Raw genomic sequence first — 15,784 nt, 5'->3', positions numbered from 1 at the left:
GGGACTTTCTGGCAGTCCTGAGCCCTGGCTCTGGCTGGGAGACTGCATTCTGGCTCTGAGTGTAGGTTCCCAGTGGGATCTTGTTCCTGAGGCCTCTCTATGTCCCGTTCAGACTCAGGTCTTCCAGAGCCTGAGTTCAGGCTGGGAGAGGTGTTGGAAGCCCGCCCCTGTTGGGACATAACCATCCCTGTCAGGCTAGGAGAGACCTCTGCAGGCCTCGTCCTCAGGGCGGGGGTCGTTGCCCTGTGCCCCCCATACTTCCAGACACCCCAGTCTGTCTTGTGCAGCCCCTGCCCCAGACGCTGCCCTCTCATGTTGTCAGCGTGTGTGTCCATGAGTCTCAGCCCCCTAGACCACAGGACAGGCACTTAGTTGATGTGCGGCACTGAAGCCTGTGCTCTCTGGCGACTGCACCAGTGTTGCTGTGCATGCGCCTTCATGCCTCTCATTGAGACATGGCTTCACGTTCCATGGGGAGAAGAACGTTTCTTTTTTTTTTTTTTTTTGAGACGGAGTCTGGCTCTGTCGCCCAGGCTGGGGTGCAGTGGCGCAATCTCGGCTCACTGCAAGCTCCGCCTCCCGGGTTCACGCCATTCTCCTGCCTCAGCCTCCCAAGTAGCTGGGACTACAGGCGCCGGGGAGAAGAACGTTTCTAATCAAACCGCTGGCTTTATTTTTGTGGGGCTACTTCTGAAGGGTAGGTTTCCTAGTGAAGCCCCCATTTCTTCTTTTTTTCAGCCACATTTTTATCATCGGGGCCAAAACCCATAACGAAGCATTCAAATCCCCACCTCCAGATTTTGAATTGTAAAATAAAACTTGTTTCACCATGGGTTTCCCCTTCCTCCCTTTTGTAAAGCAGTTAATTTTAGGCAGGGATTCAGGAAGTGCCTACTCCCATTTTCTGTCAAGCACAGAAATAGCTCGCGGGGCGCCGTCTCTCCGCCTCCCGGGAGCAGCTGGCGGAGTTCATTTTTGTGTGTTTCTAGGCATTTCAACTCCTGCCTTTCTGCGCACTGTATGTGTGTCTGTGCACCCTCAACTCCAAATTACCCTGGAACTTTCCGAAGCCTGGAGGCTTCCCTTCTGTTCTTAATAAAGCGGTGTGCAAGGATCTGAGCTGTTAACCCTCCCTTATCACTGGAAACTGCCCCCTGTTCAGAAGGTCTTTAGAATAACAAACTCAAAACTGCGTCTTTCAGGGGAGGTGGAGTGGATAGAATGGCTGAATGGTTGCAATACTGTGATGTGAGAAATTCTGCTTTCAGAATCTTTATCTAAAACCTTTCGCTTTTTCAGAGGTTCCTTTACTTCTAAAAAGCATTTGGAGGGGAGTCGATTGAACCTCAGGAGGTTGGTTAGAAAGCTTAGCACTGCCCAGCAAGAGCTGGAGTGGCCCAACCTTGAACAATGGGTGGGGTCAGTAGGAAGTAGACTTGTGGGCATTTTAAAGGTAGACCTGTTAGGATTGGCATACCCACCCGGTGGGTCAGAGGCACGGCTTGTGAGTAATCCTTAGGTTTTGAATTTGAGACACTGGGCAGAGAGGAATGCCATTGGCAGGATTTTGTGAACAGGGGTGGAAGTTTAGCTTTAGACCTGCAGGAACCAGTTTAGGTTTCATGGAATATGTTTATGTGGACATTAGAGTTAAATGGAATGCCATTATCAAGATTTTGTGAACAGGGGTGGCAGTTTAGCTTCAGACCAGCAGGAACTAGTTTGGGTTTCATGAAATATGCTTATGTGGACATTAGAGTTGGCCAGTTGGCCATTTGCAGCCCAATGCTTAATTTTAAAAGATTTGATAAGTTGTGAACTCTTAGGGTTTCTCATGTTTTCTTTTCTTGTCAGCTTTTTTTTTTTTTTTTGAGACGGAGTCTTGCTCTGTTGCCCAGGCTGGAGTGCAGTGGCGCGATCTCGGCTCATTGCAAGCTCCGCCTCCTGGGTTCATGCCATTCTCCTGCCTCAGCCTCCCAAGTAGCTGGGACTACAGGCGCCCGCCACCATGCCCGGCTATTTTTTTTTTTTTTTTTTGTATTTTTAGTAGAGACAGGGTTTCAGCGTGTTAGCCAGGATGGTCTCGATCTCCTGACCTCGTGATCCACCCGCCTTGGCCTCCCAAAGTGCTGGGATTACAGGTGTGAGCCACCGCGCCCGGCCTCTTGTCAGCCTTCTTTAGAGCAAAGGACAGTTGGTAAAACCCAAACTATTCATCATGTGATTCTTAAACACTCTTGCCAAAATGTATTTCAGGGAAAATTTCTCTGGTGCCTACCTTTGTGGAATTTACCATTTTCTTCCCTGAAAAACTGTTGTATGTTTATACCTTTTCTTCCATTTTAAACTGAATTTTGAAGACAACTGCTAATTCTTTCTCATCTCCGAGTGCCCCGAAGTGTGATATTTGATATGCCATTCTGCAATGAATGAATGAATGAGAGGTTGAGACAACTGACCCAAAGTCTGGTGAAGTGACCAGCTCACTTATTTGTGCTATTCCTTTTCTTTACGGATGACCACTGAACATTGACTGTCAGAGCTCTGCGCTTCACTCTGGAGGGTGGTTTTATTCGAGATCCTGCCATCCCCTCCCTAGGGGTGACCACTTCCTCTGCCTTGTCATTAGCAACAGGTCAGTGGAAGCCAGGGCTTGATATGAAGAGCCTGCTATTGATTTCGTATGGAAACCTCAGAGGCCGCAGACCCCCAAGAAGCAGGAGCTGGGGGTGGCATTAGCTGATGTCATCGCCCGAGGCTCTGCTCCCTGTGAGCTCAGTGCCGTCCTGATGAACGGGCCTTGGCTCTCACAGGCAGTGGGAGCTCCTCCTGCTCCAGAGCTCCATGTCCAGAACCCCGCCTTTCTCAGCATGAGGCTGGCGTGGTTGAAAATACAAACACCTGCTTGCCTGCTCCCTGGTGGATGTGGGGCCCACCCCTCATTTTAAAAGCCTGTGAAAACTGTGCTTTGTTTTAGTGTTACTGCCTCCTTGGACCTTTTCCTTTAAAATAAGAAGAGGGTATTACAAAATCACAGGAGCAGAGGGTCATAACATTTCTGTGCTCTTCTCTTGAAGCAGAAATAAAAGCACATCTTATTTGTGTGTCTCCTGAAGAAGGGGCCTTGCCACTGGGCCTTGAGGCACAGGCACCTGCCCAGTAGGAGGTGGGCAGGTGGTTTTCCAGGCAGAGGGAGCAGCCTGGGCTGAGGCTCACAGGTGGGAGGTAGGGTTAGGCAAGGGAGTTGAGCCTGGACTATGTTGGCTGCAGGTGAGGACAGAGGAGAAGAAGAGATCAGGTGTGGGGAGCTGACAGTGCCAGGCCCTGGAGTCTACCGTACGGCAGGCAGGGCAGCCTGCCGATATGCGGCTGTGTCCTCCATGAAGGCCTGCGCACCAGGCACATGGGCTCCAAACCCAGCCTTCCTGCTGCTGGCCAAACAGAGAGCTGTGGTGAGGGGCTGCCTTCACTGTGGGGTGGCCAGAGCCACGACAGAAAGCCAGTGTAGGGTGGACATGAGATGATGACTCCCTGTCATTTGTGAGTGGGATTAGGAGTCACTGGCACACAGTTGGAAAGGGAGCCATTTCTGGTGCCAATAGTTAAGGTCCCCATTCAGTAGGCCCCTACAGCTTCTTCAGAGTCAGGTATTTTAACTTGTATGTTAAACATGAATAAATCAAAGCAAAATCAAAAAGCGTTCCTTCATTTGCTTAGACTACCAGTTGAGTGTTTTAGAATGTTCATGGTGTCAGGCATGGCATCTGGACCCGTCCTTCCAGGAGCCTGTAGGATCGCTCTCAGGAACTGGCTATGATTGATGGGGCCATGCACACATCAACATAAACCCGGGGCCATCTCTGTAGGACATGACTCTCGGGTTTCACCGTCCCACTCAGGCCGATGGTCTTGGGCAGTGGTTCCTCCCTGCCTTCCTTCAGGTGAACAGGACGGGGCGAGGGACATGTCTGTTTTGCCCCTGGTTAAGTATTATCATGAATCAGTCTCATTGCTGCAGCCTCATCATCAGAAAATTGTCCAGGAAATGCCTAGTGTGAACAATATGGAGTTTGTGTGTCAGGAGAGAGGCAAAGTCTGTATGGCCGACCGAGATGGCCTTCGGTAACTATGCTGCTGTCTTTGAAAGGCCGTGGGGTCCCCTTTCACCCTCACTCCAATCTGACAGTGTATATTTGATACAGTCCCACTGTCAAGACTTTCCTATGAGCTTGAGGTTCACATCCACCCCGCGAGGTCGTATTATCCCTATTTCACAGATGAGGAGGAAAATTGAGTTCACAGAGGACAGTCTCCGTAAATTCATCAGAGCCAGCTGGGAGAAGCAGAGGGCATGCCCTAATTTCAGTCTCTGGATGCAAAGACAGCTTTTTCGGTTCTGTCCAGTCACTCTGGGGCTTGAAACAGTATATATATGGTTTAAAATACATATTTGTTTAAAACCGAAGCTTACATTCAAGAACACCACATACTGTGCATGTTCAGCCTGATGCATTTTTTGGTGAATCGCAGCGTAGATGGACGAGAAGCTGCCCCTCTGCCTCTCCGCCCACTGGCTGGTGTCCTGGGTCATGTCCGCCCGCCTCATGCTGAAGCCACAGCCGCGCTCTGTCGGCCTCTTGCCCCCACCATCGGCAGCTGAAATCTCCTCATCTGTGACAGCTCATGGCCTCATTGCTGCTGTTGGCTTTTTCAAGTGCTGATTTTGAGCCCCTTTCCTCTACTTCCCGACACAGAGCACTGAAGGATGGCATTCTGGTGCCCGACACACTTGTCTGGGCATGCTGGGGCTGTGCGCATTGCTGGGCACACTATTTCTGTTCCCTGTTGTTGCCTAACAAATCCCCTGTACACTCAGTGGCTGAAACCAACAAGCTGTGATGGATTCGTGAGCTGGCTGGGCAGTGCTTGCTTCATGTGGTGCTGACAGGGGGACGGGGTGGCCAGAAGGTCACAAACGCCCTCATGCCCATTTCCAACGATTGTCACTGGGCACCTCGGTGCCCCCTTGTAGGTGTCTCCATGCGGCTGTTCAGGCTTCCCTTCATTATGGGGGCTGGGCCCAAGAATGGGATGCTCCAGGCGAAGGCGGCAACTGCAGCTGTCTAAGGCCAGGCTTCGGAGTTCTCCCATATTCTACCACTCACAGCAGGCCACAGGGCAAACCCAGGATGAGCCCAGACTCAAGAGGAACAGGGACAGACTCTACCTCTTGATGGGGGAATGGCAGAGTTCCTTTACAAAAGACCCTGTGTGATGCCACCATCTTTGAAAACACAACCTACTAAACTTATACAGGCAATAGCATGCAGGGATGTTATTGTAGAGGTAATCATCAATCTCTTCTGATGAATTAAAATGTAAATTACTCACAAATGTCAGTGTCAGTACTTTATTACTTTATTATTAATTATAGGTGGCCGGTGAGAATTATAGGCTGATCAGATGTAGCTGGTGAGGAATGCATGAGTTGGGACCTGGATTTTCCTTGTGGAAATGGATCCAGTAATGTTGATGCAGTTAAATCTTGGTCCTTGGCATTATAATGCTCTAATAAAAAGACGGTTCATCAACTCAATACTACCTTTTAATCTTTCTGCAATTAGGTTGGATTTATGATTTATGAGTTTTTCTTCTTGCTTTTTTTGCAAGCCATTAGCATTTTATCAATCACCAGATGACCTCTTTCTCTTTTTGAAAAGATAAGGCGTAGGACTGTGGTAAATGTTGGCCTTCAGGGGTCTCTAGACCCTGATTCTGCCTCTGCGGGCCTCGGCTGCACCATGAGATGCTTAGCCTCCCTGCTCAGCCCTGGTCTTGTAAGACAGACTCACTGCAGGAAGGCGTTTGGGCCCCCGAGCGATCCTGTGCTGTGCCTTTTGCTGGGACTTGTGTATACAGCATGCAAGTGATCCTGAAAGTGCTTTTCAGCCACTTCGAGAATCCCCTGGACATTGTTCCAACAATAGGTTCACATTTGATTTCTGATCTGAGACAAATAATGGTGAAATAATGGATACAGGATACTATGCTTTTGCTTTAAATCTATTATATTCCCTACCAGTGGTAACTTGTTTGCCTGAGGCCAGGGAAGGCCTGGCCCTGCCTTGTGGGCCATGGGCCTCAACTGGGTAAAGGTAGCCAATGTTAAACAGCTACACAGCCTAAGTAAAGAATGAAAAAGAAGGTTCCAGTAGGTTCAGCTAAGCCCATCTGGGATAGGGGCACTACTCTTTTGTCTAAAAATTATTAGATTCCATAGAGTTGGATTGAAAGGGGAAACTGAGGCCCCTAGAGGTGAGGAGAGCCGAGACCAAGCCAAGACCAAGGACTGGGAAAGCCTGAGCCTTTCTTTTTTCGTTTTACTGTGCCACAGACATGATCTTCACTAGCTGCTTGTTAACTGTAAGGAAAAATATAATGACCTGATTCTGGGAATTTTCCTTCTCTTTCTCTTCCGCTCCTGTCCCGTTCTCAGCCCGCAGGCTGAGAAGGTTTAATTGCGTTTGCCGGGCGGGGGTTTTCTCATGGGGATTAGAGCAGGCTAAATTGGGCTTTAACGCTTAGTGGGATAACAGAGCTTCCTGAGGAATGTGAACCTAATTAGGGATTCCAGGGTCAAGCCTGACAAAGGAGACACAGAAGCAAAGTTAGGGTGAGCTCTTGAAGGAAGCAAAGAAAGTTAATAAAGTCTCGAATGTCCTCATTTTGTACTGCCATTCTTTGTATAGATCTGCTGTTGTTTGCAGGCTTGTGTTGAAAATCTGACCCTGAGCCTCTCTTCAACCCTCTACCTAGCCCCCTGTCCCCAGGCACCATTGGAAAAGCAGCCTTGAATGATGAGTAAGGCCACCTTCGGCATGTCAGGAGCCCCCAGCCTCACCTGGGGACCCAGCTCCTGTTGGTGTGCCCAGAACGTTCTGTGTCGACCTGACGTCTCCACCCGTCCTATCAGACCTTTGATTGTTAGTGCTGGGGGGTTGCATTTTGTTCCCCCCAAATTCAAATGTTGAAGTCCAAATCCCCAGGACCCCAGAATGTGGCAGGATTTGGAGATAAGGTCTTTAAAGAGGTAATTAGGTTGAAATAGGGTCATTAGGGTGGGCCTAATCCAGTATGACTGGTGTCCTTAGAAAGACTGGGACACAGACACACACAAGGAATGGCCACGTGAGGACACGGGGAGAAGGTGGCCATCTGCAGGCCCGGGAGAGAGGCCTCAGGAGGAACCACCGTGCCCACATCTTCATCTCAGCCTCCTAGCCTCCAGGACTATGGGAGGATAAACGGCTGTGGTGTCAGCTGCCCATTCTGTGGTATGTTGTTACAACAGCCGCCCCTCACCCGAGCTAAGACTGTTGCTTATTTAAGCAGATAAACACTTGGGTCAGCGTCAGCACTGGGAATGAGGGGACTTTCCTTCTGTGATTATTCTCCTTACCCTGCCCTTGTAATAAATGATAATAATGGTAATATAAACACATGAACAATGCATCCTTTTTCAATCTTAACTAATGGGTGAATTAAAGATCTTGCTATTTTATTGATCAGTAACATACAATGGAAGTCAAAGCTGTGGTATAATAGAAGTGGCCCTTCGTAAAAGCTCCACCCTCCTTGCAACCAGGCTGCTACTCCGTGTAGAGATTATAGAAGAGTCCCAACCCCCAATTATATCGTAAGGTCCTGGTGGTCAGCAAATATTTGGCGTCCGTATCTGCTTTTCCCTGGCTAGTTCAGGGCCTCAGAGGTAGGTTACCTCTGACTGTTTTTATGACTTAGGAAAGAAAGTACTGCCATCTTGGCGTCATCACGAAGTTTCTTTAAAAAGAATTGTTTTTATAAAGATAAAATAAAAGTAAACTTCATTTCTGAGTCTTTGCAACTTATCTTAGAGTTAAAACTATTATGATTAAAGTAATTTTATGTATGATAGAACTTGTGCATAAGATGATGTCTCTGTACTTGGCTTAACTCAGTGAATTGCTTTCTCCCTTGTCTGCAAGGTTTGGCAAGGTCAGTGGCTGGCCCGTTTGTCTCTACTCAGTTTCTACTTGTTTTGCACCTGAATGCTGTCCCACGGATTTGCATTCGGTGTTGTGTGGTGTGTGTGCATTTGTGGAACGCGTTTCATTGCTGTGGGTTGGTATTGTTGAGCTGATTCTCCCTCCAGAATCCTGACATGAACAAGGTTTGCCCAGGCCTGCTTGATACCAGAGTAGAGTAGACACTTCACCTGTGGGCAGAATGACCTGGAGAACAAGCGGGAAGAAATGATTAGAGGAGCCAAGCCTCCAGGCTTTCCCTGTAGCTGCCGGGTGTGTAAAAGCATGCTTGACACTTGAGGGTGCTCGCTTCAGTTCTTTTTTTTTTTTCTTTTGAGACGGAGTCTTGCTCTGTCGCCCAGGCTGGAGTGCAGTGGCACGATCCCAGCTCACTGCAACCTCCCAGGTTCAAGCAATTCTCCTGTCTCAGCCTCCTGAGTAGCTGGGATTACAGGCACGTGCCACCACGCCCTGCTAAGTTTTGTATTTTTAGTAGAGACGGGGTTTTGCCATGTTGACCAGGCTGGTCTCGAGCTCCTGACCTCAGGTGATCCGCCCATCTGGGCCTCCCAAAGTGCTGGGATTACAGGTTTGAGCCACTGCGCCCGGCCTCTCTTCAGTCTTTACTTCATGTTTCTGTGAGGTTCTAGGAAGCTGATTCACGTGACCCACCATGACTGGAATTTTTGATGATTTGGAAAAGATAGAATTGAAATTTACATTTATTCTCTTTATACAGAATATGCATGTTTATATAGAATATGTAGTGCATCAGCTATACCCACACGGCTTTAGAGAAACTGATGGAAAAATGTCACTTTCTGTATGGCTGTTTACAAAGTGAAATTTAATAAGAAACAACAATAAAAGCTGAGTTTGGAGTTTTATTGTGTTCATCAAAAGGAAAACAATGTCGGTCAAGCACGAGGAGAACTGAGTTGTCCTTTATTTCTCCCAGGACTTGGATCTCCCAGAAGTAAGCAGAGAGGGATTGGTTCAGGTTTGAAGAGTTGATCTCACTCCTTACTGAGGAAGATCTGCACCCGAGGCCCTGTGTCTGTTAGCACTGGGGGTAATGGTGGCCGGGCCAGTGCACCTTGGATGAAAGCACTTTCTAAGGCAGAATGTACTTGTTAGCTGAAGTGCTTTCATTCACCTTGGGGGATGGAACTGCAGGGCTAAGCTTTGTTGTGTGTGCACACACACAAACACACAGAGACACATACAGGTATACACTCACACATGGAGACACACACAGACACGCTCTCACATCAATACACACACGAGGCATAGGCATACATAGAAACACACACAGACACACTTACAAAACTCAGTTTCACACATGCACGTTCATACATTCTCACAAGCACACACGCTCACACCCCCTACACTTTTACACTCCCATGCACATAACCACTGACTCACCCACTCATATGCAAACTCACAACACTCTCAAACTTACACACATTCACACAAAAGAATACATTTGCAGATATCCACAGTAAAATATACCTAGTCAAACACAGACACCACCACATGTAGTCACTCACACACACACTCACCCACACACCCACACTCACACACCCACACTCACCCCCACACACTCTCACCTCCACACACCCACACTCACACACCCACACTCACCCACATTCACACACCCACACTCACACTCATCCACACTCACACATACGCTCACCCACACACTCACATTCCCAAGGACACAGTCATGACTTGGTGGCAAGCCCTTGTCCCTCTGCCCCTCTGTCCTGTGGACCTGCTGGCTTGGAGACAAGGTTATTGATGCCAGTGTACCCAGGCACCCACGTAGCCAGGTGTGGGGCAGGCACAGCAGTGTTTGTTTGTGGTTTCCTTGGGAACAGTAGATTAGGATCCCAGGATAGCTGAAAGAAGGCAATAAAGAGGCTCCCAAACAGGCTTCTCAGAGGGGCCCTCGCCTCCACCATGGGAGGGACGGATCCCGGGGATGCCACAGCCCATGGCTTTTGGCCCACAGCCCATGACCCACTGCCTTCTCTCCAGCCTTCTGTAGCTGCTAACGGGAGCTGCTCTGCCCCCTTCCTTGTCTCACTGTTGTCACCTCTTGTCACCCTAATCCCTGAGGGAGCTGCTCATTATGAGAGAGGGTGCAGCTCCTATCAGGAGAGGAGCCTGGAGCTGGGGCACCAGCTGGAGTCGTCTCTGTGAGAGTTCCCGTGGCTGGCGCTGGCCCTCTCTGAGACGCAGCTTCTCATACACAGAGTGGGGGCTCGCTGGCCTTATTGTGAGGGCTACAGAGAAAGACCTACAGACAGGGCACTGTTTCGTGTTTATCCAGCTGATTCGAGTCCACACATTGGATGAGCCATGGGCCTCCCCAGGAGTGTGCCTTGACACAGGGAACGCTGCCTGGTTCTTGTCTCATCCTCTCACGCCCCTGCAGTTCACTCAGCATCATGTTACAGAGCAGGCAAAGCACAAGGCCAGCGGGTGCCCATCTAGACTCCTGGCCATGCCACCGCACACATCCCAGCCATGCTGGCTGTGCACTGATGGGGCCAGCCGCAGCTCAGAGGCTTCTGGTTGGCGTCTGCAGGACGGTCTCAGGGGATGCAGTGCACCGGGACCCTCCCAGCCCTGCAGCGTTGGGTGGCTGCTCTCTCTGAATAAGTCAGACTGGCATGTTAAGAACATAAGTGCTAAAGAAGTGTCAGCTTCTTTGTGCCGAGGAAGGCCAAGCCCACCTGGAGTTGGCCCCGACCCACGGTGCTTCCCTCTGTCCAGTGAAAACAGTGAAAGAACCCCACAGTGCTGGGGAATGTGTGATCAGAGCTGGAGTTTGAGGTGAGGAGAGCAAGCAGGTGTGCCTTACTCCCTTACCTGGCTCCATCCACAGGAGATACCCTCCTGATGCATGGGAGGCAGGGCAGCCTGTAGATCAGTGGAGAGCTGTGTGCGCTCCAGCAGGGATGCAGCTCTGTGCATGGAAGCACTGTGCTTCTGCCTCTGCTAAGGCTGAAGAACAGCAAGTGACACCTGACTGTCCAGCAAATGCAGATGATAGCACCGTCGCACAGTCCCCATAGGTTCCTTGGTGCTGAGCAGGCCGGTATGAGCATCCCCAGCCCGGCCGCCTGATCCTGTGGTTCTGTCTGTGGTCAGCTTACCTGCTTTAGTATAAGGGAGGAAAAGTGTGACGGAAATACAGTCTCTTTTCAGGGACTTCCTGTCCTGGAATCTGGTTTTAGCCACATTGAAAGAACAAGTGCCCTCTGTGTTCACTTGGTCATGGTTTTTACTAAATGAGATGTTTGTACTTATAGAAATGATGAGTTTTCTGTTTATCAACAGGTGACTCTTTGCTTCTAGAATGTCCCTTTTTCTCTGGTTGGTGCTCCATGTGCATTTTTATTTGCAAATCCACTCCCACAAAAGGTCTTTCCTGAGACATTTTTGTCTGCATTTTGTAACAGCACATGTGCAAACAGACAGTAGGGCCTGTGACTGGTTCTCTTGGAAGAGAGGAGCAAGTTCAGTAGGATGCGAATGTGGAGGCTCAGGGCAAGGCTGCCTGCCATTTGCTCTGCAGAACCTGGGGGCTGCTCGCCCCCTACTGTTCCCCAGCTCACTTTCTTAAAAACGATTCATTTTATGCAGTTTCTATTACGTGAGCCGTAAGCTCTGTGGGGTTAGGGACCAGTCTGCTTCATTTCCAAGTGAAGTCCTGGCAGGAGAAGGCTGTCAGTGAAAATGTGCGGCACAAGTGATGGATGGAGTTCGACAAGATTGGGCGTGCCAACTTATCGGGTGAGCCGGTTAGCCATATAAGCCGTGGATGGTCTGGGGCGAGATGGGACTCGGGCAGTCCCGGCTTACAGAGCTCACCTCTCCTTTTCTGTAGGACACCCTGGGGCCAGGCCAGGTGGTGGGCCGTTATTGCACCCCATCTGGCCACAGAGGGATGTGGGAACACACAGACCTGGCTTCTGGACCAAATCCTTAAGTGGCTGCCGTCTTTAAAACTCAAGTTTCTGACATTGCACAAGGCTTTTCTTTTCATTGTCTCAACAAACGTGTGCTTCCAGAGAGTGAATTTAAAAAATGTATTATAGACTGTATTTTTAAGAGAGTTTTAGATTTATACAAAAATCGGACACTCAGGCCAGGCATGGTGGCTCACGCCTGTAATCCCAGTACTTTGGGAGGCCAAGGCGGGTGGATCATGAGGTCAGGAGATCGAGACCATCCTGGCTCACACAGTGAAACCCCATGTCTACTAAAAATACAAAAAATTAGCCGGGCGTGGTTGCGGGCGCCTGTAGTCCCAGCTACTCGAGAGGCTGAGGCAGGAGAATGGCGTGAACCCGGGAGGCGGAGCTTGCAGTGAGCCAAGATCGTGCCACTGCACTCTAGCCTGGGTGACAGAGTGAGACTCCGTCTCAAAAAAAAAAAAAAATTGGACACACTCTTCTTCGTCTTCATATATAAACATTTTCCATTCCTGTGGTACATTTGTTACACTTGATTAGCCAATATTGATACAGTCTTAGTAACCAGAGCCCTCGGTTTACATTAGGATTCTCTCCTGGTGTTGTACATTCTGTGGGTTTAGACAAATGCAGAATGACGTGCGTCCATCCTTATAGTGTCAAGCAGAATAGCTTCATGGCCCTAAAGAGTCTCTGTGCTCTGCCTGTTCCTCTCTCCCTCCTAATCCCTGGCTTTCACTGACCTTTTCACTGTCCCATAGTTTTGCCTTTTCCAGAATGTCACAGAGTTGAAATCATAGTATGTGGCCTTTTCAGAGTGGCTTCTTTCACTTAGTAATATGCATTTAAGTTTCCTCTTTGTGTTTTCCTGCCTTCATAGCTCATTTTTTTTTCGTCATGCTTGACATGCCATTGCAGGAATGCTGATAGTGAGTTTGAAAGGCAGGGGCCCTGATTCTTCGCACATTTCTTGCCTGCATGTCACATGTGGAGTGAGGCAACAAGATGCATGTGTGCACTGAGTAGATACCATGCTTGAGGGGAGATAAGTCACACCGCTCTGTTAACCATGGGGTCTCCTTGTCCGGCTGTTTCCACCATCCTGTAAGGTTTTGTCTGTGACTCCTTCTGTTTCCAAAGCTGTTTTTGTTTTGTTTTGCTTTACATTTATTTGTTTACTTATTCTCTCATCCATTCATCAAACTTTAAAGGGGCCCTGAGAGAGGACCCCTGCCCCAGACATCCGTCTGAGTCATAGCCATGGTGGAGTAATGATGTGTCCCAGACACAGGAACGGCCATGTGTCACATACTCCCTGAGGACTGGACTGCGTAAGATAAGCAAGAGGCTATAAATAGTTATCCTGGTAAGAGCCAAGGTTACGCCGCCGCCCACCCCAAACCACAAGTACAATTAGTCAGATCTCTGAGATTCTCTACGATTCTCCTTCGGTTGCACATTTTCAGAAAACTCTTTGAGAAGGCAGGTGCCAAGGATCTGGAGGGGGCAGTGCCAGGAGAAAGCTAAGGAGTGAGGTCACTTGCCAGGAACTGAATCCTGTTTGCTGGCGCCTGGCTCCTGAGCGGCCCCCCAGAGCAGCGCAATGCCCGTCTGGCTCCCTTAGCCCCTGCCCTGTGCCACTCTTCTGAGCTCCTCACGTGCCATCTCTTAATTCTCACCATGACCCTGCCCGGAAGGCACTATTGTTACCTGCAGTTTTCAGATGTGGAAACTGAGGCCCAGAGAGATTAAAGGCCAAGGTCCTGTGGCTAGTAAGTAGTGGAGATCCTGCCCAAGGTGGGCTCTTTGCCCTGCAGGACTGGTGGCTCCCTGTGCCTGTTACTAACTGCCTCTCCTGACTGTGTTTGAGCCGCCTCGCCTCCGTTACTTTCTTTATCTTTCCCAGGGAGCTCTCGGTCTTCAGAGACTATGGTGGAGTCAAAGTCTCCTCTCCCCGTCTCTTGTGCGGAATGGAATGACCAGGTTGACATTGCCACATTCAGACTCTTCAGTTCTACTTGTAGAAATAGTTCTAGAAAAGATGGCCCCTTGTGTAGAGAATGCATGCCCCTGGGCGAGGATGGGAGGAGTGGGGTCTTGAAGACCACCAGGCAGAGCCTTCCACCTCCTTCTCTGGGCCCCGCTCCCAAGCTCCCCAAGCACGGACCGACTCAGAGGTTTCCATCCTTGAGGTCTACCAGTTCTTTGTGAAAGTGGGGGCTAAATTTTGTATCTATGAGTGATTTGCATTTTTCTGGAAGGGGAGGCCCCATGGTTTCCATGACATTAGCAAAAAGGACAGGGACTTTCCAAAAGTGAACAAAACCCTGGACTCTCTTAACTCTAAATCTTGTCTACAGCTACAGCTTTGTGGCCAGAGTGAGGTTAGAGACAGTTTCATTCAGTCTTTGGGAGCCTGGCTTGATTATTATGCTAATTTTTTCCTGGAGAATCCATTTGCTTATCTGTTTCTTCTCTCTTTGAAAGGTGGTGATTCCCTGCGGTGTGCAAGTCCGACTGGAACAGGTAAGCCCTTTGCATTTCTTTGGCTCCATTGTTCCATCCAAGAAAGGACTAAGTCCTTTCTTGAAGCTGCTCCCTCTTTGGGGATCTTTTGGCTTCCTCTAGGATCCATGCCCTCCCTTTGACCTGTAGCTTGCATTCACAAGGCTCTCTCTGAGGACCTTTGACCATGCTGCACTGGCCATTTGCATGGTTTTTTAGAGAAGAGGATCCGCTGCGCCTTTGCGGGAGCTGCCTTTCTATCAGTAATAGTTACCTTTGGGGCGAATCTCCCTGGGCCGAGTTTGCTTGGCTATAAAGTGAAGACAGCACAAGTCTGTTGTCTTAGTGATAAAAACCTGGACAGTGAGGGTGCCTGGGTCGCCAGGTGGCTGTGGACAGTGTAGTGCAGTGGTTTGTAGACTGACATCCAGCTCTGACAAATACTGGGTGTGTGTGTGTGTTCAAATCAGATTGAAGGTAAACACAATAGCACTTTCTCTTTGGCTTGTGATTAGGCAAATTTAAATTGCTGTCTGCTTTTCAAATGCAGCTCCTTGGAAGGTCGTGGTACCTCCTGGTGTTTTCTTTGCCTCCATCCTTTGGAGCTGAGTGAGTGAAGCTTTGTTTCTGAGGGCTTATTAGCAGCTTGCAGGATAATTGAAAGGCTCACTGTGCCTAGACAGTAGGACACAGGACCCTCTTCTCTCACTGCAAGTCAGAAGCGACTCCCTGGGAGGCAAATGGGAAGCTGCCTCTTGCTGCTGGGGAAGTGTGTGCAGGTCTGGGCCTCCCTGGTGGGGCAGGGAAACAGGTGCGCCCTGTGGTTCCTCCTGGGCATCTGTCAGGTGTGTTGTTCCCTGTACTTCTCAAGTAGGGCAGGGCTTTCTGCTCTTGGCTCCCCCTAGCTTCGCCATACACAGAATCTGGGGTGTTCTGCCGGAGATTTGGCAGTCTTTCTGGGTTGTGAGCCTGGTGGCCTCCAGACATGGAACTGGCTAACTGGCTCTGTCATGTGGTGCGGTAGGACATCCTTCCCCAGGCTCGGCCAGCGGCGCCCGTGTGGCAGCTTCCCTGCTTTGATGAAGTCAAGATCAGATCCTGGCTCCAGTGGCTGGGCCTTGCCCTTGCCCCCTGCCCATCTGAGCCTTGGTTTCCTCCTTTACCCAGTGGGCGTGGGGGTGGCTCTCTAACCTCATCACTTGAGTGGCCGGGCCCTGCCCTCGCCCCCTG

At 49.6% G+C, this 15,784-nt stretch overlaps 1 protein-coding gene across 4 annotated transcripts in view; it reads left to right on the top strand.

Annotated features, from left to right (window-relative positions):
* TNS3 (tensin 3) overlaps positions 1–15,784 on the top strand; it is a 307,731-nt gene that overhangs the window by 86,553 nt on the left and 205,394 nt on the right. For all 4 annotated transcript variants that reach the window (XM_008975482.5, XM_034964064.2, XM_034964063.4 and 1 more), the window contains exon 4: positions 14,537–14,575. In XM_008975482.5, the coding sequence (XP_008973730.3) occupies positions 14,537–14,575 (39 nt within the window). The remainder of the gene's footprint in view (positions 1–14,536; positions 14,576–15,784) is intronic.

The sequence above is a fragment of the Pan paniscus genome, chromosome 6 (assembly GCF_029289425.2).
Source record: "Pan paniscus chromosome 6, NHGRI_mPanPan1-v2.0_pri, whole genome shotgun sequence".
Lineage (NCBI taxonomy): Eukaryota > Metazoa > Chordata > Mammalia > Primates > Hominidae > Pan > Pan paniscus.
Note: the sequence above shows the minus strand (reverse complement) of the source record. Positions and strands in the feature narration are given on the sequence as shown.